The following is a 26974-nucleotide window of genomic DNA, read 5'->3' as shown; positions in this document are numbered from 1 at the left end:
AGGAGAATTCTCTTATATAGAAGATATCAGCAGAGGATCCTGGATTGGAGAAACCTGAAGGGAAGAAGAGGAGACGATGATAAACCGCACCAGATTCTATGGAGAAATAAAATCCATTTCCTGGAGATAATCTGGGGAAACATCTGAGGAGACATTATAGGAGTTTTCAGATTTCTCTATAAAACAAAATCCATTGTCCGAGGGCTGTAAAATAAGAGACTAGAGTGCACTCCCCTCTCCCGTCCAGTGGTGGCGCTCTGGTCCTCCAGGTCTTCTGAGGTCGCTCTCCCTGCTCTGCTGAAGACGTTGTGAATCCATTTCTCCTAATCTCTGAGGCTGCGGTGTATTCAGAACGTCTTCATCAGAGCAGGGAGAAGAATAGAGGGATTCAATATGACATTGTCCAATGAAGAATAGTGAAATGTGTCCACTAGGGGGCACAATATACATCACAATTACATCAGGATTTTATGTGTATTGTGATATGTCCCCCCGGAAGAACCTGCTATTACCTGCAGCAGAGGCCGAGCATCATATACCGTTACACACGCAGGGTCTGGGCCACCACCGGAGTCAGTGTTTCCCAAGCAGGGTGCCTCCAGCTGTTACAGCATTTGGCTGTCAGGGCATGCTGGGAGTTGTAGTGTTACAACAGCTGGAGGCACGCTGGTTTGGAAACACTGTCTTAAGTAATAATAGGGGCGCGGGAGAAACTTAAAAAACCTGATGCTTACATAGTCCTGTATGGAAGAAGTGGCTGATACCCAGAGAAAAGAGACTGACCAGGTGACAGGATGGGCGGGTAAGTGACCTGATACCTTCACCATCCAGACATCCCCTGGGGGGCAGTATAGGCAGGAAATCAGGAAAACAACCGCTGGTCGGCACGGCGCTCCCTAGAAAAACAACCGTACAGCGCCATGTCTAAGCCACGCCCACCTACATTATTTTATTGCAAAAATGGGATATAAACTTATTAGGGGAGGGGCTTCTATTACAAACCCTGAATAACGCTCTGCCATAGTGATCAGTGTTATCGGTGCTCGGCTTATACAGGCTGTGGAGGTGTCTGTATACTTAGAGCACCGATATGAGCACAGAGCACGGTAAGGGGCCCTCCGGCCGTCATCTCAGCTGATCTAGACTCCGCCCCCCAACAACTGCATTTTACTCATTTTAGATCCTGCAATCGACTTTGATCATGGAATCTAAAGGGTTAATGGCGATGAGCGTCATTAGTGGTGAGTCCTGGCTGCTTATAGCTCCTGAGCTCACCTCAAAGTCCCATATGGGGCACAGAATGTAAATATACATCATCTCCTTAAGGGTTAATAACAAACATCCCCAATAATCCTGATCTGATGGTGACCGCACACACATACCTGTATCTGTAGAAGAGCCGTGTGCTTACAGGACCTGCGATGATGTCACCATCATGTGATCAGTCACAGGGAGGAGGAGTCACATGATCAGGGGCTGCTGCTCTGAGAGATCTCCACACACAACAACAGTGACTGCCCCACCAGGACCTGCTCTGTATCTGCTACATGCTGGAGGTGTAGGACCTGTGATGATGTCATAATCATGTGACCAGTACATTTGGGAGGCAAATTTAGCAGTTTAGATGTGACTGTGGCTGAAGGACCTGTGGGGAGGATCATGTGACAGGAGTGGGCGGAGCTCAACAGTTCATGATAGAAGAGAATGTGATTAAAGGACCTGTGATAATGATCATGTGACAGCAGAGTCCTGCATACACGGAGCAGATGAGCCCAGAGCTACAGCCCCAGATCATGTGACTCCTCCATGTGACTGATCACATGACTGTGACATCATGCAGGTCCTGTAAGCACACGGCTCCTGTACAGTCTGTAGTTGGAGGTATGTGTGTGGTCACATGTGGAGGCTGTTAGATGTTTTTTGTACTATTAACCCCTTCAGGATTCGGCAGTTTTGAGTTTTAACCCCTTAAGGACACAGCGATTTCTAATTTTTGTGTTAGTTTATATTTTTCCTTCTCGCCTTCTAATAGTGATGATAATGATTGTCATTTCCTCTTTATAAACCCATCTGAGGCTTCTTGTTCTTGTTGTTGTGTTTTTCATCCCTGATTTGTACTTTGTAATGACATCACTCATTTTACTGCTAAATCTACAACAAGGGCCAAAATAATATTATTTATGGGGTGAAATTCGAAAAAAAAAGCCATTTTTAAAATTTGTCTTCTGTTTGGACGCAGTGCACATTACGGTAATAATTCTCTTTATTCTGTAGGTCCAAACAATTACAATGATAAATGATTTATGATATATTTTTTGTACAATAATGAGTCTGTATCAGATTGTCCTACCTTGTCCCCTATAACTCTCTTATTATTCCGTATACGGGGATGTATGAAAGTCATTTTTTGCACTGTGATCTGTAATTTTTATCGGAAACACTTTAGTTTTGATGAGACTTTTTTATCGCTTTTTAAGAATTTTTTTTGGACCATGAAGTTGTATTTTTTTACGTTTACGCCATTGACCGTGCGTTTACACATATGTTTAGGTTTATTTTGGTTTACATTTTAAAACAAATTGGTAAATGGGGAAGATTCAATCGTTTATTAGGGGAGGGGCTTATTCATATTAAGTTAATGTTCTTTTTACCTTATTCCCAGTTTTTTAGTCCCTGTAGTAGACTATTACATGGAATCTATAGATTACATACACTAATCAATGCTGTGATGCTGAGGCTGCCTGCAGGATTGGAGCGTCGTTCAGACAGCGTGGAGCGAGGTTAGGGACCTCCACCCGTTCTCTCAGCTGACCGGGACCCCGCTATTTCACTGTGGGTGTCCTTATCAGCTCCACTGAGCTACCGGAAATAGATTTTTGGCATTGGTGATGTCCGGCATTAGCAATGAGTCCCAGATGCTGATAGCAGGTAGGACCTAGGGGCTATGAATCGTGCTGAACCCCTGACTGTGCTTCATAGACTGGCAGCGGCCTCCCCCTCCCCTCCAAATCTTATCACTTTAATGACAGGAGTCCCTGCACTGAAAGGGGTTTCCTGCACAAGAGCAGAAGATATGCCAGATTTGATGCGTCTTCTGCTCCGGAGCTGGGCCCGTGGCTATACATTATATACCTCCTGCCCAGTCAGCCATGAAGGAGTTAAATGGTGGTGATGCATTGCCACTTAACTTTTTTGGGGCCAAACACTATACAGATAGCTGCTTATTGTCCCTTCTACTCACTGGGATAAGAACAACCAGTCTAGCTAGGGTTAAGTGGCGCACAGCACTGCCAATTCTATCCTTAGGGGCCAGACAGTAAGCAGCCATCTATATAGTCCCGGGGGAGGGGAGCAGTGATACTATGAAATATCACTTAACTCCTTACACTCCATGGGACGGGCACTTTGTGTATAATGATCTGAACTGACAGCTGGATCATCAGACTTGCAGTCAGTTCAGGACATGTGACCATAATATAGAGGATCTGCCCCGACAAGTATTCACCTCATCATCCGAGAGCAAGAAGATAAATCATGTGCAGGAATATCCCCTCAAATGTCTCCATATAACATCCTGGAATTGTATAGAATTAAATGTTTATTCACAATACAGGTTCCTATAAGGTGTCAGGACGTGGCGGTCTATTTCTCCATGGAGGAGTGGGAGTATGTAGAAGGACACAAGGATCAGTACAAGGATCAGGTCATGATGGAGGATCAGCAGCCCCTCACATCACCAGGTAATAGACATGACTATAAACACACGTCCTCTCATTATTTGTATGTAAAGAATGAATTCAGTCTCTGTATGTGTTCCCTACAGTCAGATCCAGTAAGAGAACAGCACCAGAGAGGTGTCCCCATCCTCTGGATGAACAGAATATGGAGGACATTACTACAGGGAAAGATCTCATCTATATTAATTCTACAGCTATAAAGGAAGAAGAAGAGACAGATGTGAGCGGTGATGAGCAGTATAAGGAGAACATTCCTACAGGGAAAGATCTGATTTATATTAATGTTACAGACATAAAGGAAGAACAAGAGACATATGTAAGCAGTGATGAGCAGTATAAGGAGGACATTTCTACAGGGAAAGATCTTATCTATATTTATGCTACAGACATAAAGAAAGAAGAAGAGACAGATGTGAGCGGTGATGAGCAGTATAAGGAGGACATTCCTACAGGGAAACATCTGAGCTCTATTAATGCTACAGACCTAAAGGAAGAAGAAGAGACAGATGTAAGCAGTGATGAACAGTATAAGGAGGGCATTTCTACAGGGAGAGATCTGCTCTATATTAATGCTACAGACATAAAGAAAGAAGAAGAGACAGATGTGAGCAGTGATGAGCAGTATCAGGAGGGCATTTCTACAGGTAACTGCACAGGTGAGTAGTAACCACTAAATACAGAGAAGAGTCACAGATTCTACTCAGTCACCGACTACAGTAATTACAGAAAAAAATAATGTTCATATATGTTACTCACTAGGTCTATTTGTCTTCTGTATTTAGCTCACAAATCCCTTTGTTCTGCTGTTCACCTATTCTGGCATCCACTGTTCAGGAAGGGGAGTGTCTGAGGCAAGCACTGAGCCCGCCCCCACTCACCATTCACTTCCTCCCTGGGTCTGCTGTGCTGGATCTCTTTATCCAATCACTGCAGACTGCTCTGTAACCCCCTCCTCTCTGCTTTCATGCTGCAGTCTGATAGGACAGGAGTGAGCACAGAGGAGTACTAGTCCTGCCAGGTCTGTGCTTCAGCTGGGACAAAGACGATTCTACAACCGGACAGGATTATGTTTTATGTGCAAAATTAACCCCACCTCGAGGATACTGCCCTACTGGGTACACAATAAAAATTATTGGAAATAGCTTATTTGAAAAAATGTGGAAATATTTATTAAAATACAATTATAAATTTAAAAGAAAGAAAAGCCCCATATACATAAAACATAATGATCAGAGAAATACTAGTTATATGTTGTAATTCTCTGCCATTGGGCCCTAATGGTAAAAGATAAATAGATATAGCAGTGCCAATTGTTTAGGAGTGCGGACATCTGGCACTGCTATATCTCTCTATCTTTTACCATTAGGGCCCAATGGCAGAGAATTACAACATATAACTAGTATTTCTCTGATCATTATGTTTTATGTATATGGGGTTTTCTGTCTTTTAAATTTAGAATTGTATTTTAATAAATATTTCCACATTTTTTCAAATAAACTATTTCCAATAATTTTTCATTGTGTACCCAGTAGGGCAGGATCCTCGAGGTGGGGTTAATTTTGCACATATTTTTTAAATATTTTTGATCGGTGGGGATCGATCTCTTAGCCACATTAAACCTCGGATGCTTGGTTGTGAGCTGCACACATCCCTTTTCTTGTGTATTAGAAGTAGAGCAGGAAAAAACCCTCAGGTATGGCGCTGCAGACTCTTGTAGACAGATGAGGCGGATGCCAAAGGTAATAGGAAAGTCCTCAGCAGGACATTTTATTTAAAAAACAATAAAATGGACAAGATTACGCGTTTCGGGAGGATCCCTCCCTTCCTCCGATCCTGATCTGAGGAAGGGAGGGATCCTCCCGAAACGCGTAATCTTGTCCATTTTATTGTTTTTAAATAAAATGTCCTGCTGAGGACTTTCCTATTACCTTTGGCATCCGCCTCATCTGTCTACCAGAGTCTGCAGCGCCATACCTGAGGGTTTTTTCCTGCTCTACTTCTAATATTGACTCCCAGGACGACTTGTTTCCTCCTGCAACCCATCGGCATAGCAGCGACTCGCATTACAGTACCCAGATTATATCGTGGGTAATATGCTTTTTTGCATAGATCTCAAGGTGAGCGGCCATCTATAAGCCCCGTGGGGTTGCCCCCCCACCCACCACCCGATCTATTGAGGGTAATACACGAGGCGCCGTCCGTCGGTCCTTTCTTTTCTTTTCTCTACAGATTCTTTTCTTGTGTAGGATTATGTTTTAGATCGGTGGTCTCAAAGTGTGGCCCTTACTGATACTGAGCATGTATTTTGTCTTTAACCCCTTAAGGACCAGGCCAATTTTATTTTTGCGTTTTCGTTTTTTCTTCCTCGCCTTCAAAAATCCATAACTCTTACATTTACATTCATAGACCCATATGAGGCTTGTTTTTTGCGGGACCAATTGTACTTTGTCATGAACCCTCATTTTACCATAAAATGTACGGCAAACCCAAATTATTTTTATTTTTTTGTGAGGAAATTTTAATGAAAACCACAATTTTGCTGATTTGGAGGTTTTGTTTTCCCCCTGTACACTTTACGGTAAAAATGACATTTTTCTTTATTCTGTGGGTCAATACGATTATAATTATACCTACGATTACACACTTTTCTATTATTGTACTGCTTTTAAAAAATCTCAAACTTATATATATATATATTTTTTTTTTACTAAATCAGTCGCCCTATTTTGACCACCTATAACTTTTTCAGTTTTCCGTATACGGGGCGGTATGAGGGCTCATTCTTTGCACCATGACCTGTAGTTTTTTTTTAGTTCCACTTTTGTGTATATGTGACTTTTAATTCGCTTTTTTATTTAAAAAAAATTGTGAATGTGATGTGACCAAAAAGCAGCAATTTTTTGTACTTTTTTTGTACTTTTTTCCAGTTTACGCTGTTCACCCCACGGGATCATTAACTTTACATTTTGATAGATCGGACATTTATGCAGACAGCAATACGAAATGTTTCATAATTATTAACTTTTTATGCTTTTTTGAGTAAAATAAGGGAAAATAGTGATTAAAATTTTTATTAGGGTAAATTTTTCAATTTGTTTTTTAACTTTTATTTTTAACTCCTTATGTCCCCATAGGGGACTATCTATAGCAATCATTAGATTGCCAATGCTGTTCAGTGCTATACATGGTCAGTATTATCAGCGATCTTCTGCTCTGGTCTGCTGGAAGGCAGATCAGTGAATAAGACCCCGGGAGAGCGGTGGAGGCAGGTGAGGGGACCTCCGTGCTGGCGACAATCAGATCAGCGATTACAAGCGCCGCACTGCCACAGGTGCCGTGATCTGTATTGATCAAGGTATCTGAGGGGTTAATGGTGGACGAAGTACTGCCGCACCAGGATGTCCATTTATGTCCATTGTCATTAAGGGGTTAAAGTCCTTGTTTGCGCTGTTGTTTTTATTGTCTCTGTTGTCTCCATCTTATATAGTCAGCAGGATTTCCATGTAGACGACTAGAGGAATAATTTGGGATATTTCCCAGCACTTCTGTATTGCTGGGGGCTCTGAACCGCCTCGGCTGTCGTCTGATTTGTGCCCTATGGATTGTTCATTGCTGCTGGATGGGAGTGTGATGGGGTCCAGGAGTGGGGTGTATGTGACCTGAAGACCCTATATTATGTCTACATTAACTATTTATTATCCGGAGGACGGGGAGAAGGTTCCATGATGTCACATGCTGCACTTATAATGTTCTACTAAAAAGACTATAAATATGGGCGCAGTTATTAATAAAATCTGTGTTATTCTCTGCAGATTCTTGTACCAGGAGATCAGAGGAGAATCTTATATCTTCAGATTATAAAGCAGATGATGATATCACACAAGATACATATGAAGAACATTCCATTATCCCAGATACACCCTCAGCCCTTCACAGCCAAGATCTGTCATCTCATCCTTATATACAGGTCCTGTCTTCTCAGTCATCACAGGATGTTAAGGAAAAGAAAGGTCACAGAAGGGGTGTTGGACAACAACGAGCTCATACAGGAAAGAAACCATATTCATGCTCAGAATGTGGGAAATGTTTTACTAAGAAATCATATCTTGTTCAACATCAAAGAACTCACACAGGAGAGAAGCCATTTTCATGTTCAGAATGTGGGAAATGTTTTACTGACAAATCATATCTTGTTCAACATCAAAGAACTCACACAGGGGAGAAGCCATTTTCATGTCCAGAATGTGGGAAATGTTTTCCTTTTAAATCGGGTCTTGTTGTACATCAAAAAACTCACACAGGAGAGAAGCCATTTTCATGTCCAGAATGTGGGAAATGTTTTCCTTTTAAATCAAATCTAATGCAACATCAAAGAACTCACACAGGAGAGAAGCCATTTTCATGTGCAGAATGTGGGAAATGTTTTTCTGATCAATCAAGTCTTATTCAACATCAAAGAACTCACACAGGAGAGAAGCCATTTTCATGTGCAGAATGTGGGAAATGTTTTACTTATAAATCAAGTCTTGTTAATCATCAAAGAACTCACACAGGAGAGAAGAAGTTTTCATGTTCAGAATGTGGGAAACGTTTTGCTCAGAAATCAGATCTTTTTAGACATCAAAGAACTCACACAGGGGAGAAGCCATTTTCATGTGCAGAATGTGGGAAATGTTTTACTGATAAATCAACTCTTATTCAACATGAAAGAACTCACACAGGGGAGAAGCCATTTTCATGTGCAGAATGTGGGAAATGTTTTACTGATAAATCAAGTCTTATTCAACATCAAAGAACTCACACAGGGGAGAAGCCATTTTCATGTGCAGAATGTGGGAAATGTTATACTGTGAAATCAAATCTTGTTCAACATCAAATAACTCACACAGGGGAGAAGCCATTTTCATGTTCTAAATGTGGGAAATGTTTTACTCAGCAATCAGATCTTGTTAAACATAAAAGAACTCACACATCTATATATTAACCATGTACTTAGGATAGTTGACAGTAATACATACTCATATATATATACATACACAATATATGCTTCATCTCCAAACTTGTTATCAATTTTGAAGAAGTTCTCTATATTATATGATTTATTATCCTTTATATTCATCTCCGCACACTGGACTTATAATAAATGTAATATTGTCCCTGACATTGTATATAGGGAATGTAACGCGTCAGTGTTGTCCCCGCCCCCTTCTCATTATGATTATAGAGACTTTAATTCAAGGCATCAGACAGGATCCGCGCGTCTCCCTTGAAGATCGTCTCTTCTAAACATAAGACGCTGCAGATACTTTTATTTATCACAAACCCTAGACCAGCGTTTCCCGTCTTGACGTCTATTTTCGGTCTCAGATCATAAAATCCATTTTTCTATATGAGAAGTCGTCAATATGTCAGCGTCCCCCGGGTTCAGTAAACATCGGTGTAATTCTTTTCCTTTTCTTTGTCCTCCCCGGGGTATAAAATCCCTAGAGATCTGATCACATCTGGTACAAGATCTCTTTACTTCACACTTTGCGCCATTATTACACGGATTGAAGACCCAGTTACACGCTCGTAAATTCCCATATATGTCGTGGATTGGAAGGAAAAAGGTTCTTAAATCTTATATTTACCAATAATATTTTATATTTTACAGTCCGTCCCTATCATAATACGGAATTGTTATTTTTCTTCTATCAGATGGTTATTTAGTAATTTTGTTATGATTCAGAAGAGACCACGTGTCCCGTATAGACGCTCACCCTGAAGACATTAGACGGCGGTTTTGTGTTTCCGGATTTACACACTTATTATAAAGCTTTTCCTTCGTCTGGATTATTAGAGCTCGTTCGCTCTTCTTTTTCTTATCCTCCCCTTTATATTCCTCCTCATGTGGATATGGAATTCTCCTCAGTCCCTCCTTCTATAGGGCCCATTTTGTGGCCCCCGCTCTCCTCCTTGGCCTCTCTAGTTCTTTCCTCTTTTATATATAACTTTGTCGGTATTACGAGACTGCTCTACGACTGATTCTGATTTCCCTTCTCCCCTAACCCCACTTTCTTTACTCCCTATGGTTATTACTAAACACATTTTCCCTCTTCCCCTTTGTGGGAACGTTTACATTCTTTTACGTTACGAGATTTATATTCTTCTACTAAGACTTTGGCCATAGAGGAATCTCAGGCTTTCTGGGGTTTTATAAGTAAATTTCTCTTTACTCTCCAATGTTTTCAGCGTTATACTAACATACGTCCCTGAAATTGGTTAGAGAGATTGTATTTATTTCCTAAATAATAATACTATCTAAGCTTTATTCTTATCTGATTTCTTCTGCTTCTAATAGTAACCAAAATGCATCTTATATGAGAAGAGGAGCTGAATATCCAACTCTCTGAAGAACAGTGCGGATTTATCTCTAGCGCTCACGTGGCTCCTCCCCTTGTATTCGTATACAGGAGAGTTCATATAAGTTATGTTGTCGGGGGTTGGGACTCCTCCTCTCCTTTTGTCACATGGTATTCCAGAATCTTCTCAGTGCGATGTCACAGGGGGAGGGGGGGGGGGCGTGTCTGTGAAGTCATGATCACAGCCTCCAGTTCCAAGATTTCTGGACAAAATGTACAGAACACTGGAGTACCCCTTTAATCTCACACCTACTATTGGTGGCTAGACGTCTTATTCCGATATACTAGAGATCTTCTACCCCCTCCAGTGATTTCCCAGCGGTGCAAAAAAAAGTTCCCAGTTATTCAAAATTGATGAACCTGTTTCATGGCAAAATGTCTTGAACAATTCCTTGGAGACTTGTTCTCTTTAGATTACTTTTAGAACCTTTTCATTAACACCTTAAGGACCAAGGGTGTACCTATGACCCCGTGTCATAGCCGGGTGGTCCTGTGGCTAATGCCGGACATAACCGATCGTGGTTATGCCCGGCATTAACCCCTTAGATGCGGCGATCAACTAAACCGTTCCTGGCAGCTCCTGAGAGGGATGGGAGAGGGTGCCTACCTGCCTCCATCTTTGTCCGATCAGCAAAGCATTGAACAGTATATGAAATCAGTAGATTGTATATACAGTAATAGTCGCCTATGGGGACTAAATAATGGTGCAAAAATAGTTTAAAAAAATTACAAAGTTGATAAGTGATTTAACCCCTTAAGGACGCAGCCCTTTTTCACCTTAAGGTCTGAGCCCTTTTTCGCAATTCTGACCACCGTCACTTTACACATTAATAACTCTAAAACGCTTTTACCGAATATTGTGATTCTGAGAGAGTTTTTTCGTGACATATTCTACTTTATTTTGGTGGTAAATTTTCGTCGTTACTTGCATCCTTTTTTGGTGAAAAATCCCCAAATTTCATGAAAATTTAGCATTTTTCTAACTTTGAAACTCTCTGCTTGTAAGGAAAATGGATATTCCAAATAAATTTTATTTTTATTCACAAAGACAATATGTCTACTTTATGTTGGCATCATAAAATGGACATATTTTTACTTTTTGAAAAAATTAGAGGGCTTCAAAGTAGAGCAGCAATTTTCAAAAATGTCATGAAAATTGCAAAATCTGAAGGTACAGATGTTACAGAACTACAACTCCCAGCATGCCTAACAGTGGTCTCCAAACTGTGACCCTCCAGATGTTGCAAAACTACAACTCCCAGCATGCCCAGACAGCCTTTGGCTGTCTGGGCATGCTGGGAGTTGCAGTTTGGCACCCACTAGGAAGGGCAGCAGTAAATATCGCTTACAGCCCCCTTCCTTCCTAAACCCCCACACACACACGTTGTTTCCCTACCTGAGCCGTGATCTCCGTTGATGTCTCTGATGATCACATCTGGTCCTCAGGTAAAGGCCTCTATATTCTCCCCCAGTTCTGCCCGATATCCAGGGGTGGGCAGAATGAGGGGTTGCCATGGCAACCCACTGTCCTGCGCTGCCATTGGTCAGAATCAGTTCCGATCAGACCAGATCAGCCCGGAATAGCAGAAAATTGAATGTCTGAATTGACATGCGATTTTCTGCGATCGCCGACATGGGGGGGTCTCAGGACCCCCCTCGGCGATGTGCCGGGATGCCTGCTGAATGATTCTAGCAAGCATCCCGGTCCGGTCCCCAACCGGCTAGCGGCGGGGACCGTAATTCCCATGGGCGTATGCATACTCCCTACGTCCTTAAGGACTCGGGATGCAGGGCGTATGCATACGCCCCACGTCCTGAAGAGGTTAACCCCTTCCCTAATAAAAGTTGGAATCACCCCCCCTTTTCCCATAAAAAAAAATCTAAACATAAATAAATATGTGGTATTGCTGCATGCGTAAATATCTGAACTATAAAAAATATCATGTTAATTAAACCACGCGGTCAATGGTGTATAAAAAAAAATCCAAAGTCCAGAATTGTGTATTTTTGGTCATTTTGTATACCCTAAAATGTATAAAACAGCGATCAAAAAGTCCCATCAAAAATGGTGGCACAAAAAACAAGCCCTCATATGAGTCTATAGGTGCAAAATTGAAAGCGTTATGATTTTTAGAAGGTAAGAAGTGCAAAAATGAAAAATGGCCTGGTCCTTAAGGGGTTAAATCATTTATTATTATAAATAAGTTTTATGCTAGACGTCGGGTTGATCTATTTCTATCTTTCTTTTTTTTCTAAAGATTTTTTGTTTGCAATTTATGTATTATTGGGGCAATATGAATATTATTGTGGTGAAACGATGATTTGATACTTTTTTTTATCTTTTGTTAACAATAAAAGAGACATTTGGGGAAAAAAAATAAAGTTTTTCTTTTATAACGTAGTCACCGATCCAGCGATGTCATCTCTATAATTTTACATGGGAGGAAAAGAGTCTCATATATGGCTACAAGGTAACAGGACATGAGCAGATTAGACATATAAAATCACTTCTATCTTCTGGCTTCTAGGACATTCTGATCCTATAGGTGTTAGATTAGTGGGGTCTCCTACTCTACACAGGGTCCTTCCTTAGGTTATAGAGGGAAGAACAAGTTGTATTCGGCTGAAGTGCGGAGAAGAATTAACCAGGTGGCTCTATGGTTGGTTCCCAGATCTCTGAGGGGCTGAAGCCAGCTGTGCGCTCTCCGGTCAAGGAAAGGACTTGTTAGACGTCATTTAAAGGGGTACTCCGCCCCTAGACATCTTATCTTCTATCCAAAGGATCGGGGATAAGATGATTGATCGCGGGGATCCTGCAGCTGTGATCTCCGTGATTTCTGAGCAACACCTGACATTAGTTTTGAACACTGGGTGTGGGCGGCAGGGGTCGTGATGTCATGTATGGGAGGGAGGTGTGGCGGCCGTACTCCCATAGACTTGCATTGAGGGGTCATGAGGTGACTACACAACCCCCGCCACCCGCTCCAAGCAGTTGGAACAAAATCTTCTGAATGCTGGGGCAGCGGAGTACCTCTTTAAAGCTCATGGCGCCTGAAAAACATGGCTGGATAAGACATATTCTCTCACATTTCCATCCATAGGTCATGTTCTCGATTAAAGGGGTACTCCGGTATCACAGTTTTATGGTTCTCTAGCATGCTTGTAGTGAGTTTAGCACTTTTGTAAATCACATGTTATACATCTGTCCACAGCACGTATGTTTTTTACTGACCTCTTTTCTATGACGGAGGTCAAATAGTTTTTATGGTTGCCTTTGACTGTCGTCCACACCTGCGGCCATGTTTATTCACTGTTGTGGACAAGACGTCAGCGCTGTAGGCGTTGCTGTTTTTTTTTCTCCTGCAATGGTTTTGCCCCTCTTCCACATCCCTGTAATGAATACTAATTGAATTGTTGCGGGAGGATGGATGTCTCCTCCCGCTGTCAGCCAGCCCTGCGCCCGGCTCACAATGTACTGAATACCCTGTACCAGCGCTGCGGCTGACATGTAACCCCTTCCCCGCCATGGGGACTGTGCGCCCGCGGGGGAATCAGGGGAATCGCTTATCATGATTCCTCCCGCAGACGCACTGTCCCCATGGCGGGGAAATTAGTAACATGTCAGCCGCAGCGCTATCAGGATTCCCCCCACAGGCGCACTGTCCCCATGGCGGGGAATTAGTAACATGTCAGCCGCAGCACTATCATGATCCGAAAAATTACTAAAGCCCGGGGCAAAGAAAGCCCAGGGCACAAGATCCCTATTGCAGGGAGACTTCCCTAAAACTTAACTTTTAATGGTGCTCTGATAAAATATTTGTGACCAAAACGTTAAAAACGTTCACCAGTGAAATTGGAGGTTCCAGCATCAATTTCTTGGACCTACAATGCGGAAATACGGCGCACGGAGTTGACAGGTAAGGCAGCAACCTAGTGATTGGACAATCCAGGACAGGCAAACCGGAATGGATTTTTGTGATTGGTTCCCTAACATCAAGCACTCAGGATAGGTTGATACACCTGTCGCTGAGTGATGACAGCACAAACAGACCATATATAAGGAAGTACTTGACACGTGGGAAGGTGTTTGCCCATTGTTCCTCCTGAGGACGGTGCAGTAGCGCCGAAACTAGTAGAGGGGGGCAAATGTTAGTGTTTTAAATCTGTCTCGGTTCACTTAGATAAAGGGAAACTGTAGTTCCCTATACAATTAACCCAGTGAACTCACTCACAGTTATTAGATTACAGTGGACCTTGACATGAGTTTTTAACGTTTTGGTCACAAATATTTTATCAGAGCACCATTAAAAGTTAAGTTTTAGGGAAGTCTCCCTGCAATAGGTATCTTGTGCCCTGGGCTTTCTTTGCCCCGGGCTTTAGTAATTTTTCGTAGAAAGTGATCCCTGACTTCCTTTAGGGACCAGTTGTGTATAACTATCATGATCCTCCCCTGCGGGCGCACTGTCAGCTTCTCACCCCGCAGTCCCCACATCAGGGAATGAATTGTCATCCGCAGTGCGCTGTCCCCACATTAGGGAACTAATCATATGTGACGCTGCGCTGCTCTGCTTCCTGCCCCCATCTCCCCCCCCCCCCCCCCAAAGCGATGTCCCCGTGGGTGCTAACTGTGAGCCGCAGCAGTGCTGTACATTCTCCCCACGTCGGGAAATGAATGATTTCTGAGCGCGGGCGCAGGGCTTCTGATCGGAGAACAGAAGCTGATCAGAAGCCCTGCGCCCGCGCTCACAAATCATTCATTCCCCGACGTGGGGAGAATGTACAGCGCTGCTGCGTCTCACAGTTAAAGGACATCTGTACTGATGAATTTTACATATACCTGTACCCAGGCTGCAAAAATAAACAAAATAAAGTTTGACTCACCTTCCTACTTTCCCCGTTGCTACGGTAACAACCTCACGGTCCTCTGCTGCGATCCTCATGCTGCTTCCTGCCGGCCGGCTCCTTACATGACAGTGCGCTCAGCCTATGACCGGCCGAGGCGGGACATCGATGCGGCCGGTGATACGCTGACGGCTCTGTGACATTCCCCTCCCCAGGAAGCAGTGTGAGGATCGCAGCAGGGGACTGTGAGGCCGTTACCGTAGCAACGAGGGAACGTAGGATGGTGATTCAAATTATGATTAGTTCACTGATGTGGGGACAGCGCACTGTGACAATTCATTCCCTAACATGGGAAGAATGTGCAGGCTGCGGCTCACAGTTAACACTTTCCCTGATGCGGGGACATTGTTTTTTTTTTTTTGAGGGGGGGGGTAGAAGCAGAGCAGCGCCCGCGGGTCACATATGATCAGTCCACCCCCCCCCCCCCCCACTGACAATTCATTAATTCCCTGATGTGGGGACTGTGGGGTGAGAAGCTGAGGGTGGGATGAGTATACTAATGAACAGGGCAGGGAAAGGGCTAAAGGGAAAAAAAATAAAGCCGGCCACAAACAGGGCTTGGCGGCAACGCAAAACAAGTTGGGCGGGGCACTGAAAGAGGAGACCGGATAGTTTCTAAAACAAAGGCAAAACGGAAATAGATGCTACACTACATGGACACACTTGTGCAAAGAAAAGAAAGACAAACAAAGAGCGAGACTGAGGCCAGAGATAAGAACAAAACTCACCTGCAAGGGTAAGTAGAAACTGAAAAAACACATTGGCCACCGGAGTACCCCTTTAACCTCTTAAGGATGGATATGCCCGTGGGAATTCCGGTCCCCGCTGCTAGCCAGGCGGGGACCGGTATGCCTGCTGAAATAATTCAGCAGGCATCCCGGCACATCGCCGAGGGGGGTCCTGAGACCTCCCCATGTTGGCGATCGCAGGAAATCACATGTTAAGTCAGACATGCAATTTTATGCTATTCAGGGCTGATCGGGTCTCTGGTGACCCGATCGCCCAGAAAATAGGGATGATCGGAGCGGTCAGTGACAGCTCCGATCATCCTGAGGGATAGGAGCGAGGTTGCAGTGGTGCAACCTCCTCCTATCCCCTGCCATTAGTCAGAAATGAATTCTGACCAATGACAGCGCACAACAGGGGGTTGCCATGGAAAGCCCCCGCTCTGCCCACCCCTCGATGTCGGGCAGAACGGGGGGAGAAGATGGCGGCCGGTACCTGGAGAGAAGATGCCGTGGGGACCGCAGATCATCGCTGGAGACATCGGAGATCAGCGGCGCAGGTAGGGAGGCGGCGGTGGGGGGGGGGGGTAGGAAGGGGTCAGTAAAGCGATCTTTACTGATGCGCTTCTAGTGGTTGCCAAACTGCAACTCCCAGCATGCCCAGACAGCCAAAGGCTGTCTGGGCATGCTGGGTTTTGTAGTTTTGCAACATCTGGAGGGTCACAGTTTGGAGACCACTATTACAGTGGTGCCCAAATGGTAGCCCTCCAGATGTTTCCAAACTACAACTCTTAGCATGCCAAGACTACCCAGGCATGCTGGGAGTTGTAGTTCTGTAACATCTGTCACTTCAGATTTTGCAATTTTCATGAAAATTTAGAAAATTGTAGAATTTAGAATAATCGGTAAAAGCATCTTAGAGTTATTAATGCTTAAAGTGACAGTGGTCAGAATTACAAAAAAGGGCTCAGTCCTTAAGGTGAAAAAGGGCTCAGTCCTTAAGGGGTTAATGTTCTCACCTATCTAACTGGAGAAATTCAGTGTAAACGTTGTATGACTAAGGGCAGCGATGCCTGAAACGCGTCATGGTGTTCACCTTCTTGTGACTTTTCTCCAATAAACAGGACTCTGCATTGTCCATGATGGTTATTTTTCCTTCTCATATGGACTTTGGTGCCGCCATACACCTGCCGTGCTGTGGAGGGGACTTACCTGCGGGGAGCTGCCTATACACTTTACCTGTTTATAAATATACTATTAATTTTTGTATATACTTTTATAATATTTTTTGTATATATTTGTAACTGTATAAACAAGGCGCTCAACATCACGCTATATTGTGAAAGCATTAATGCCTTCAATGGTATTGATCGTCCACCATGCGAGGCCATAACACTTACCTTCTCCATTTGGATGTAAGACCGGCGTGTTCCTCCATTAGGTGTCCCACCGTGACATTTTATACACATTTATGGCTCATAATGGGCCGTATAATATATGGATTTTATATTCTGTGACCATATTGTAAAACCCCTTATGTCTAGATTATAGTTTTATGTCCCCATTACCCTTTGTATATGAACGTGGGGTGCCTCCAGCTGTTTCCAGAGGCATCCGTCTCCATTTTTTGGCTATTTCTCATTTCTTGTAAATCCTTCTGACATAATGTAAAGGTTTTTGATATATATTGTTTATATTTGCATATTTAGGAGGATATCAATTCTATAGATTTTTATATACATTTCACCTCCGATCAGGTGACTCTAGTGACCCGGTAGGGATTCGTTCACCGCTTATAATAAGGTTGTAACTGTGAGTACTCCTATATCTATGTACCTGATGAAGAACCCGGTTCGGGTTAGAAACTTAAAGGGGTACTCCACCCCAAGACATCTTATCCTTTATCCAAAGAATGAGGGAATGAGATATCTGACCCCCGCAGCTGGGACCCCCGTGATCTCTGTGCAGCACCTGTCATTCGTTTAGAATGCTGAGTGCGGGCTGCAGGGGTTGTGATGTTATGGCCACGCCCCTTATGATGTCACACCATGCCCCCTCATAGACTTGCATTGAGGGGGCGTGGTGTGATGTCACGACCCCCGCACCCAGAGTTCAGAACAAAATGCTCTGAACGCTGGGGCAGTGGAGTACTCCTTTAATGTTACTTGTATGGAATAAACGACACCGTTCTGTTATTAGGATCTATGGTCAGATTCTTCCATAACTAGTCTCAGTACTAGCACCAGCGGGTATCCTCCATTTTACCACTGTGGATTGTGTGTGATCCTCTTCAAGTACATTCATCCCACCGAGGATCCTTCCAGTCCTGGAGAGGATGCCGCGGCTGCTGACGGCCATCTTGGATTCCAATTAGGAGTCTAGGTGCCAGTGCTGGTGTTGTGTCCTCAGCACAACATCTTCCGGTATGCCTTCTACCACCTACCTGCCAGGGTTTACCGGAACGTTACTACACCAGGAGCGCACCTTTTATTCTCGTCTAAGGAGATGATGGAGGCGCCGATGCTGCCAACCGAGGTGGAGAAGTAAAAGCCCAGACAGGGGCAGATGCTGAGCAGCAAGAGGATAGGATCTTACTGACAAAGCAGTTTAACCGCTTGAGGACTTTTTTTTTCCATTTTTGCACTTTCGTTTTTTTCCTCACCTTCTAAAAATCATAACGCTTTCAGTTTTCCACCTACAGGCCTATATGAGGCTTGTTTTATGCGCTAAATCACATTTATTAACTTATTTTTTTCACACTTTTTTGGTCTATTACATGCAATTATTGGATTGCATACGCTGTTCTGTGCCATAGCATAGCATTGATCAGTGTTATCGGTGCTCTGCTCCTCTAGTTTGGATCTCAGGCATGGAGCAGCAGAGCGACAATCGCTGTCCTCTCAGCTGTTCACGACACCACGATTTCACCACGGCGGTCCCGAACAGCTGACTGAGCTAACCGGCAACTGTTTCTCCTGTTTTAGAGGCCACGATCAACTTTGATTGCGGCGTCTAAAGGGATAATACCGGATATCAGCCCGATCAGCAATGTCCGCGGGTCCTGGTTGTAGATAGCAACCGGGACCCACCGGGTATGAAGCGTGCTCAGCCCCTGAGCACGCTTCGCATAACAGGAGCCAGCACAGGACGTAAATATATAAGTCATGCGTCATTAAAGGGTTAAATTGGAAAAGGGGGGTGATTCAAACTTTTAGCATGGAAGGGGTTAATTCACATTTATTAACTTGTTTTCTTACACCCTTTTTTAGTCCCTGTCGGGGACTATAACATGCAATCCTCTGATTGTATACACTGTTCTGTGCCATAGCATAGCATTGATCAGTGTTATCTGCACTGAAGCTGACTGGAGCATCAAGGAAGAGATTGGACGGCAAGGAGGCATGTAAGGGCCCTCCCGCCATCCTCTCAGCTAATTGTTACACCGCGGTGGTCCGGATCAGCTCCACTGAGCCGCCAAGGAAGCTTTTCTTTTATTTTAGACGCCGCAATCAACTTTGATTGCGGCATCTAATGGGTTAATAACGGGAATCACCGCGATCAATGATGTCCGGCATTAGACATGGTTCCCAGCCAGCTTGTGACCCCGCGTAATAGCAGGGGAGCGGGCACAAAGCATACATGTACACCCTGCGTCCTTAAGGGGTTTAGAAGCTTTTAATATGCCGAGGGCTCAGGACAAGTCTGTTTCTCTATTACAGGTAACAAAAGCACAATGGACCTGATGTGGTTGACGCAACCATCTTAAAAAGGTCTCCAGAGGCAGCGAGGAGGGCAAGTGGATAAAGCAACGAGCTGTCCTGAATGATACCGGTCTGTATAAAAACAACAAGGATAAAATCTGTCTACCAAAGGTTCTGTGCCCAATGATGGCCCCGGAGACTCATGGAGTCACCCACGACTGGAAAATGACTATAATATCACTGGTGAGTGATCACTGGATAGCCCCAGGATTTACCACAGTGGTCACCAGGTAAACGCCGGCCGGCATGACCTGTGCCAGACCTAATGTAGGAAAGCGGGCAGGTGCCTCCTAAACGTGGCGGATTTACTCGTTTTAGCAGCTGCAGATAGACTATACAGTTGTCTCAACATACAATAGTTTCATCATACAATGGTCTTTTCTGGACCATTGGAACTTGAAACCAGACACAACATACAATGTACAAACAGTCCAGATCTGTGACACGTGTCAATGGCTGCAAGAACCGACCAATCAGAATGGGCATTCACTGGTAAAACCCCTTTATTACTGAAGTGTATGCACTGAATTCCTGTCTGGTAGCACCCCCTACAGTACAGGGAGGTATTACATGTTCTGTACTACTCTTACCTGTGCCAGGGTTAGCTGCTCCAGGTGGGGGCAGCTCTATTTTACATTTTTTTGGGACACTGTGTGTACTGTACAGGACCCTGAAGAAGCTCCTGTCCTCTACATAGACAGTGATTTCAGCTCCCAGCAGGGTGTGTGCGGGTGTGTCTCCTGAGACTTCCAGCAGAGCAGAACCAAGCAGAGATTTCCAACAAGCCTTCCCCAGGTTTGTGGCAGATTCCTGGGGAAGAAGCTCCTGCAATGGAGCCTCGTGGCTCCACTCCCCGTTCCAGGCTGGCGGGAAGTGGAGTGAAAACTTCGACAGCCATTGTTCCAGCCGGGAGAAGATCGGGCAGAGTCTGCAGCAATGCAGGCTCTGCTACCCAGGCTACGGATGCCAGCCAGAGATCCACTGGTGGAAGAAAGGCAAGGAAAAGCAGTGTGGAGATGTGGTCGGAGAGTGGGCCCGGCGAGTCCAGTTCCACGTACTGCTCCCGCATGGCCGCAAGGTTTGCGGAGTACGAGCAGCGCGGCAAGGAGCTGAGGATGGCCAGAGAGGATCTGCATGCGACCCAGAGTCTGATGAGTACCGGATCCAGAAAGAGCAAGCCAGAACTGAAGAAGAGGATAACATCGCTGAAAGGCGAGATTGTGAGGCTGGAGGCGAGGAGAGCGGAGATACTGGAGGGGAGCGGTCTCTTCAAGGAGAAGCTGATCAACAGCAATCGGTTTGCCGCCACGAAATCCCCAGGTAAGGTGGAGGTGGATAATGGGGAGAGTAGTGGCGGCGAAGATAGTGAGGATGGTGGTGAAGAGGAGAAGATGGAGGAAAGTGTGGGAGTTGTAGCTACTCCAGGTGACACCCAGACCCAGGACAGCTACATTGAGGCTGGACAGGTGGCACTTCCGCCAAGCGAGAGTGAGGAGGATGACGTGGAGGGTGAGGCTGGGGGTCTGCTGAGGGCAATTGTGATGCAGGAGTCCCCAGCCCACCTCCAGAATTTCACCTTTGGGGACGAGGAGTGTGAAGATGTGGTGGTCAAGCAGAGGTCCAAGAAAAGGAAGACAAAGGAGACGGTACAATATGTATTTGTCCCCTTCCAGCAGTCTGGGCCAGCTGCAAAGCTGGTTCAGGCTGCGGGCTCCCCCAAACTGCCAGACCCCGTTCCTGAGGTGGAGCGGGGCCAGCACGGGGAGTACAGTAAGGCGTCAGGAAAGGCTAAGGGCGCAATAGTTGTGAAGCCCACCCATCCTGTCGGTAGGGAAGGGCAGGATGGGCTCATGCCGGGCAGCTCTGGCACTGCAGGACCGCCCCAGGGGGGCAGGGGGCGTGTCCAAGTGCCAGAGGAGAGTTACGCTGCCGTGTGCTCGGGGGGCGGTTCCCCGAGTACTGTGGGCACTACTGGCGCTGCGGGGCACTCCCCTGTGAGGGGGGGGAGTGTCCGGGCGCCAGAGAGCGTTGAGTCCGTGTGCTCGGGGGGCGGTCCCCCGAGTACAGTTTGTTCTGCGGGCACTGCGGGGAACTCCCCTGTGAGGGGGGGGAGTGTCCCGGTGCCTGGATCATTGCCCAGTCAGGAGGAACCATCATCAGCAGCAGCAGCAGCCAAGCCGGACAAAAAGAATGTAGTTAAGCCAGCAGTACTACAATTCCCAGCCAGCCCAGAATCAGTTAGGCAGGGTATGAGTGAGAATGCTGAGTGTAGTAGTGTTGTGGATGAGAGGAGTGTCAGTGGAGTGAATGTTGGTGGGAGTAGTGGTATGGATGGAAAAAAGGATGATGTGAGTGGTGGTGTGAATGGTGGTTCTGGGTCTGGGTCTGGCCCGGCTGCCCCCCGGCAGTGACTGCTCCTAGGAGCTATGCTAATGTCGCTGCCGGGGGTCCAGGGGGGTCCCCGTCTCCGTCCGTCCCCGGGGGTTACTTGCAACAGCGCCTCCTGGAGGCTCTGCGTAGGGGAGACAGGTCGATCCAGGTAGAGGGAAGGGGTGAGGTCGACCTGTCTTTCTGGATAGAGAGGCACGGTTTGGGGGCTTTCCGAGAGCAGAATGGGGAGGTGGTCTGGTCCCTCCCGACAACCGGGCAGGACAATAACCGCAGGAATGTGGTCCGTCTGATTTGGAGGGGTGAGGATGCGTGCCCACCTCGCGCTAAAGTGGTTGAGCTCCTCCTCCAGATGGAATTCAGGGCGAGTGACATCTTTGCCCTGATCCACCCCTACGGTACGTCCGAGTTTGACGTCAGTTTCGTTCGGCCAGAGGGTCTCGAACTATTCTGGTCAAACTACGAGGTGGCGAAGAACGAGCCCGGCTGGCGGGATTTTGCCGTAAAGGCAATTTCCCGTCAGAACTCGGTCAAGAAGGTGACCGTTTTGACCCGTAACGAGTCACTTTCTTGTTACAACATCATGACCTGGCTCGGTCGGTATGGGGATGTGACGGACATGCCCAAGAAAAACATTGATGAGCACGGGATCTGGTCCGGGGCCTGGACGTTTTCCGTCAAACTCAGGCGTTCAGGGAGTACGGTTGCCCACATTCCGTCAGCCGCCTTCCTTGGACGTGACAGGATCCAGGTCTTCTACCAGGGGCAGCCTAAGGTCTGTCACAGGTGCGGTAGCCCCACCCATTTTAGCGCAGCCTGTACTGTACAGGTCTGTGCTTTGTGTGGTGGGCTGAGTCATCTGGCCGCATCCTGTAGGCAGATCCGCTGCCATCTGTGTGGTGTCCTCGGGCACCCTTTCAGCCGTTGTCCTAGCGCCTTCGCCCGTGCAGCGGCCGCTCCGGCTGGGGAGAGCTGTGAAGTTGCCTCGGCTGGAGAGGGTACGAGCAGGGATGGGGGCGCACCAGGGCTAGTGAGGAGGAAGGGCCCCGCCAAACTAAGGCGGGAGGAAAATCGGAGGAGGAGTAGGGAGCAGGAGAGTGCCCAAGTGACGGGGGTAGCTCCGGCCCCTGCTCCTGAAGCTGGCCCTGAAATGACTGAAGCCCTGGAGGAGGACGTGCTGGATGAGGAGGTCAGGAGACTGGGCGAAGAGGAAGGCAATATGGCCGACTCTTCCGATTCCTCCCACTATGAAAGTGTGGATGAGGAGAGTGTAGAGAACGCCAAAAAGAAAGACAAGGGCAAAAGGAAAGGGAGAAAGAAGAGGTCCAAGCCCTCTCTCCCTCGTACTGCGGGCCGGGTCCAAAGCGGAAGCCTGACTGCCCCCCCTCTGGTTGACCTGTCAAACCGGTACCTCGTCCTTGATAACATCTCCTCCCCCTCCTTGGAGGGGGAAGGTGAGGGCGAGGTGCCTAGGGAGAGAGAGCCTCTGGGGGGAACTGGGCCCTGTCCTGTTGAGGCACCTTCCTCGGAGGGCAAGGCTAGAACGGGGTCGGACGGAGACGGGGACCATATGGACCAGAGTGAGTCCAAAAAAAGGGGTAAAAGCGGTCCTGCCCTTTCTTCTTCTTCTGGGGATGAGGGCACGAAGAAGAAGGGGAAGAAGAAATAAAGGTGAGGCCATCTAACTTAATCACCCATGATGGCGGCACTCACCCCATTGATGCTGGCATCCATTAACTGTGCCAGCATAAAGTCTGATACGGCTAGATTCGCAGCCTTTGATTTTCTCGGCCGTGTTGAAGCCGACATTTTGTATCTGCAAGAGACCAGGTTGTCAGATCTAGCCTCCCTGGTAAAAGCCAGAAGAGAGTGGAGGCGCGGGCCCTCCCACTGGTCTCTTGCGGCTGAGCCGTATAGTGGGGTGGCGGTCCTTTTTACCGCTCCGGTTGAATGCCGACGGGTTATTGAGTTAGAAATGGGGAGGTGCCTGATCTTAGATGTCCTCATGAAGGGGCAAGAGCTCCGGCTCATTAACATCTACGCCCCACAAACCAAGTGGGGCCGCAAAGATCTCTTTATGAGGATTAAGCCCTTCCTTTTTACTAGCCGGCAAGTGATTTTTGGAGGGGACTTCAATAATGTCACGAGGTCCCAAGATAGGAGAGGTTCCAATGGTCCGCTGGCTTACGATAGCGTGGCCCTCAATAATATAGTTAGGGAAGCTCGCCTAGAGGACGCCCACATCCGGAGCCCCTCAGGCCACGTGGGTTTCACCTATCATCGAGGTAGCTGCAGGTCTAGGATAGATAGGTTTTATTTAAAGGAGGAAGCCGTCTCTTCCGCAGTGTCCGTGGTTGAGGTGGAATTCTCCGATCACTGTATGATTTTGTTTTCCCTGAATGTTTCAGAGACCCCCCGGATGGGTAAAGGTTATTGGAAGCTGAATTTGTCCCTCCTGGAGGAAGCGGAGATAAGACAGTCCTTTGAGGATTTTCTTCAGAGTCAGGTACCTTTACTGGACTTTTGTAGTAGTAAGTCAGAGTGGTGGGAGATATTCAAGAAGCGGGTTGCGGGGTTCTTCCGCCAGCTCTCGAGCCTCAGGTCCCTGAATAGGTACCGCCTGTATCAGGGTCTGAGGAGGAAACTCGAGCTCCTTGTCTCGACTGGAGGTAGCCGGGAGGATATCTCCAGAGTGAAATCCTTGCTGATGGGGTGTCAGTACGATAGGCACGCATCTTTGGTTTTTGAGAGGGATTACGGGAGGTACCGCTCGCCCGACCCTTACAAGAACTGTAAGATGTCAGTGAGTAGTAAAGTGGTCTCAGGACTGATTGATAGTACGGGATCTCTGAATCGGTCCAGATCAGGGATCCTGAAGGTCGTCAGATCCTTCTACTCGCACCTCTTGGGAAGGAAGGATCTAGATCGAGACGGGATGTCGGCTTTCCTGGCTGAAACTATTCCTGAGCCAGGGGTAGACCCCTCTCTTGATGTTTTGGCAGAAGAAATCAGGGAAGAGGAAGTGAGACTGGCGATCGAGGGGCTCGCCCCCAAGAAGTCGCCAGGTCCGGATGGCTTAACATCCGAGTGGTACAGGACCTTTAAGGAGTCTTTAGCTCCCCTCTTGACTGAGGTATTCAATGAGTGTCTCTCCTCGGGCACTCTACCAAAGTCAATGAGGAGGTCAGCCCTGATTCTTCTGTCAAAGGGTAAAGATCCTAGCCGGATTGAGAATTGGAGGCCCATAGCTCTTCTCAATACGGACAGGAAGCTTCTGGCCAAGATACTGTTTAATCGGTTGGTGAAATTTGCACCCCGGCTCCTTTCGGGGGCCCAGCACTGCTCTGTTCCGGGCCGAAGCACCTTAAGTGCTGTCCTCAGTGTCAGGGAGGCAGTGGAGCGGAGTAGTGCGGGTCTCTGGAAGGGGTACATGCTGTCCTTGGATCAGGCCAAAGCATTTGATCGGGTGAACCACGAGTACCTCTGGTCCGTCCTCCTGAGATATGGCTTACCGAGTACTTTTGTGAATTGGCTTGTCACCTTATATGCAGGGGCAGAGAGTTTCCCGCTGGTGAACGGTTGGTCTGGCCGCTCTTTTGAGGTGGGGTCCGGAGTTCATCAGGGTTGTCCTTTGAGCCCGCTGTTATACGTGTTCGCAATCGATCCCTTCGTCCGGAGGGTAGATTGTGGGCCGTTGGCGGGAGTCGGGATGACTCTGGCGGAGCCGGATGTCGCCCAGAGTGTAGTGGCGTACGCTGATGATGTCACTATTTTCGTCTCCTCACGGGAGGAGGTCGATGTGGTGATGTCAGAGGTGGACCGCTACTCGGAGGCATCCGGGTCCAAGATCAACCGGGATAAGTGTGAAAGTCTCTGGCTGGGAGGGGGAGATCCCACGTTTGATCTCCCTGACACCCTTCCAGGGCTCCAAGAGTCAGCAAAAATTCTGGGCATCACATTCGGCCAGGATGATTATCCCACCAAAAACTGGGACGGTAAGCTCCAGGATGCCACTCAGAGGGTGAACCAGTGGAAGGGTTGGTCTATGACCCTCAGGGAAAGGGTACACCTGATCAAATCGTACCTGCTCCCCTTGTTTATCTATCTGGGCAGTGTATGTATCTTACCAGAGGCTTACTACACTAGGGTCTACAGCCTGTTTTTCAACTGTTATGGGGGAACAGGTTGAACCTAGTCAAGAGGGAGGTTACGTACCGCACGAGGAGACTAGGGGGTTTATCTATGGTAAACCCCGTGGTGTTCTTAACGAACACCTTCTTGAAAGCCAACATTGCAAACCTCTGGAAAGAGAGGGCTCCTCCGTGGGTACTCTCCTGCAAGGAGTGGTTTCGGCCTTTCTTCCAGGAATGGGAGACAGGAGAAAAGTGAAGGACCTCCGTACGCCCCATGGATATCTTCCGGCTTACGCTACCCCGACTCTGAAGGCGATACGTCGGTGGGGTCTGGGAGTGTGGGAGATCAGGACCCAGTCGAGGCAGTTCCTTGACAAACGGGTTCTGTTGACCCACTTTCAGAAGCCTCTAGCGCTCAGGGACTGCCCAGGTCGGGATCTGAGGGAGGGGTTGTATCTTTTAAACATGAAAAGGATCCCCCAGAAGTTTTGGGACTTGGCCTGGCGCTGCTTTCAGGGGAAGCTATGTGTAAAGGACAACCTGAAGTACAGGAACTCTGATGACCGTGGATGTCCCCGAGAAGAGTGCGGGGACACGCTGGAAAGCATGGACCACTTCCTGCTTCATTGTCCCTTTAACATAGGGGTCTACAACAGGGTGGGCGCTTCCATCGGCTGGAGTCAACTTGCCGGCCTTGCCTATCCGGAGTGGGCTTATGGGGCATTCAGGAACCTGGGTGGCCGAGATCGGGGCACTTTATTTTTAGTCAGTTTAGTGGTTAGGTACTACACGTGGAACGCACGGTGCTTAGTGTCGACCCAACAGAAAATCCTCTCCGAGGTGGAGGTCTGTAGGAACATCACTGGTGACCTCGGGAAGATCAGGTCTTTGGAGTATGGCAGTCTTGGTACCAGTAGGGCTTCTCTC

General features: G+C 46.8%; 1 protein-coding gene across 1 annotated transcript in view; it reads left to right on the top strand.

Moving 5' to 3' along the window:
* The first annotated feature begins 3617 nt into the window (after nucleotides 1–3617).
* LOC130332800 (oocyte zinc finger protein XlCOF7.1-like) overlaps nucleotides 3618–26974 on the top strand; it is a 55347-nt gene continuing 31990 nt past the window's right edge. The window contains exons 1-3 of the mRNA XM_056553827.1: nucleotides 3618–3740; nucleotides 3824–4393; nucleotides 7550–8708. Coding sequence (XP_056409802.1) covers nucleotides 3653–3740; nucleotides 3824–4393; nucleotides 7550–8708 — 1817 coding nt within the window. The 5' untranslated portion in view covers nucleotides 3618–3652. The remainder of the gene's footprint in view (nucleotides 3741–3823; nucleotides 4394–7549; nucleotides 8709–26974) is intronic.

This window comes from Hyla sarda, unplaced genomic scaffold, assembly GCF_029499605.1.
Source record: "Hyla sarda isolate aHylSar1 unplaced genomic scaffold, aHylSar1.hap1 scaffold_388, whole genome shotgun sequence".
Classification (NCBI taxonomy): Eukaryota; Metazoa; Chordata; class Amphibia; order Anura; family Hylidae; genus Hyla; species Hyla sarda.
The sequence above is the reverse complement of the archived record's forward strand: the minus strand, read 5'-3'. Positions and strand labels throughout refer to the sequence as shown.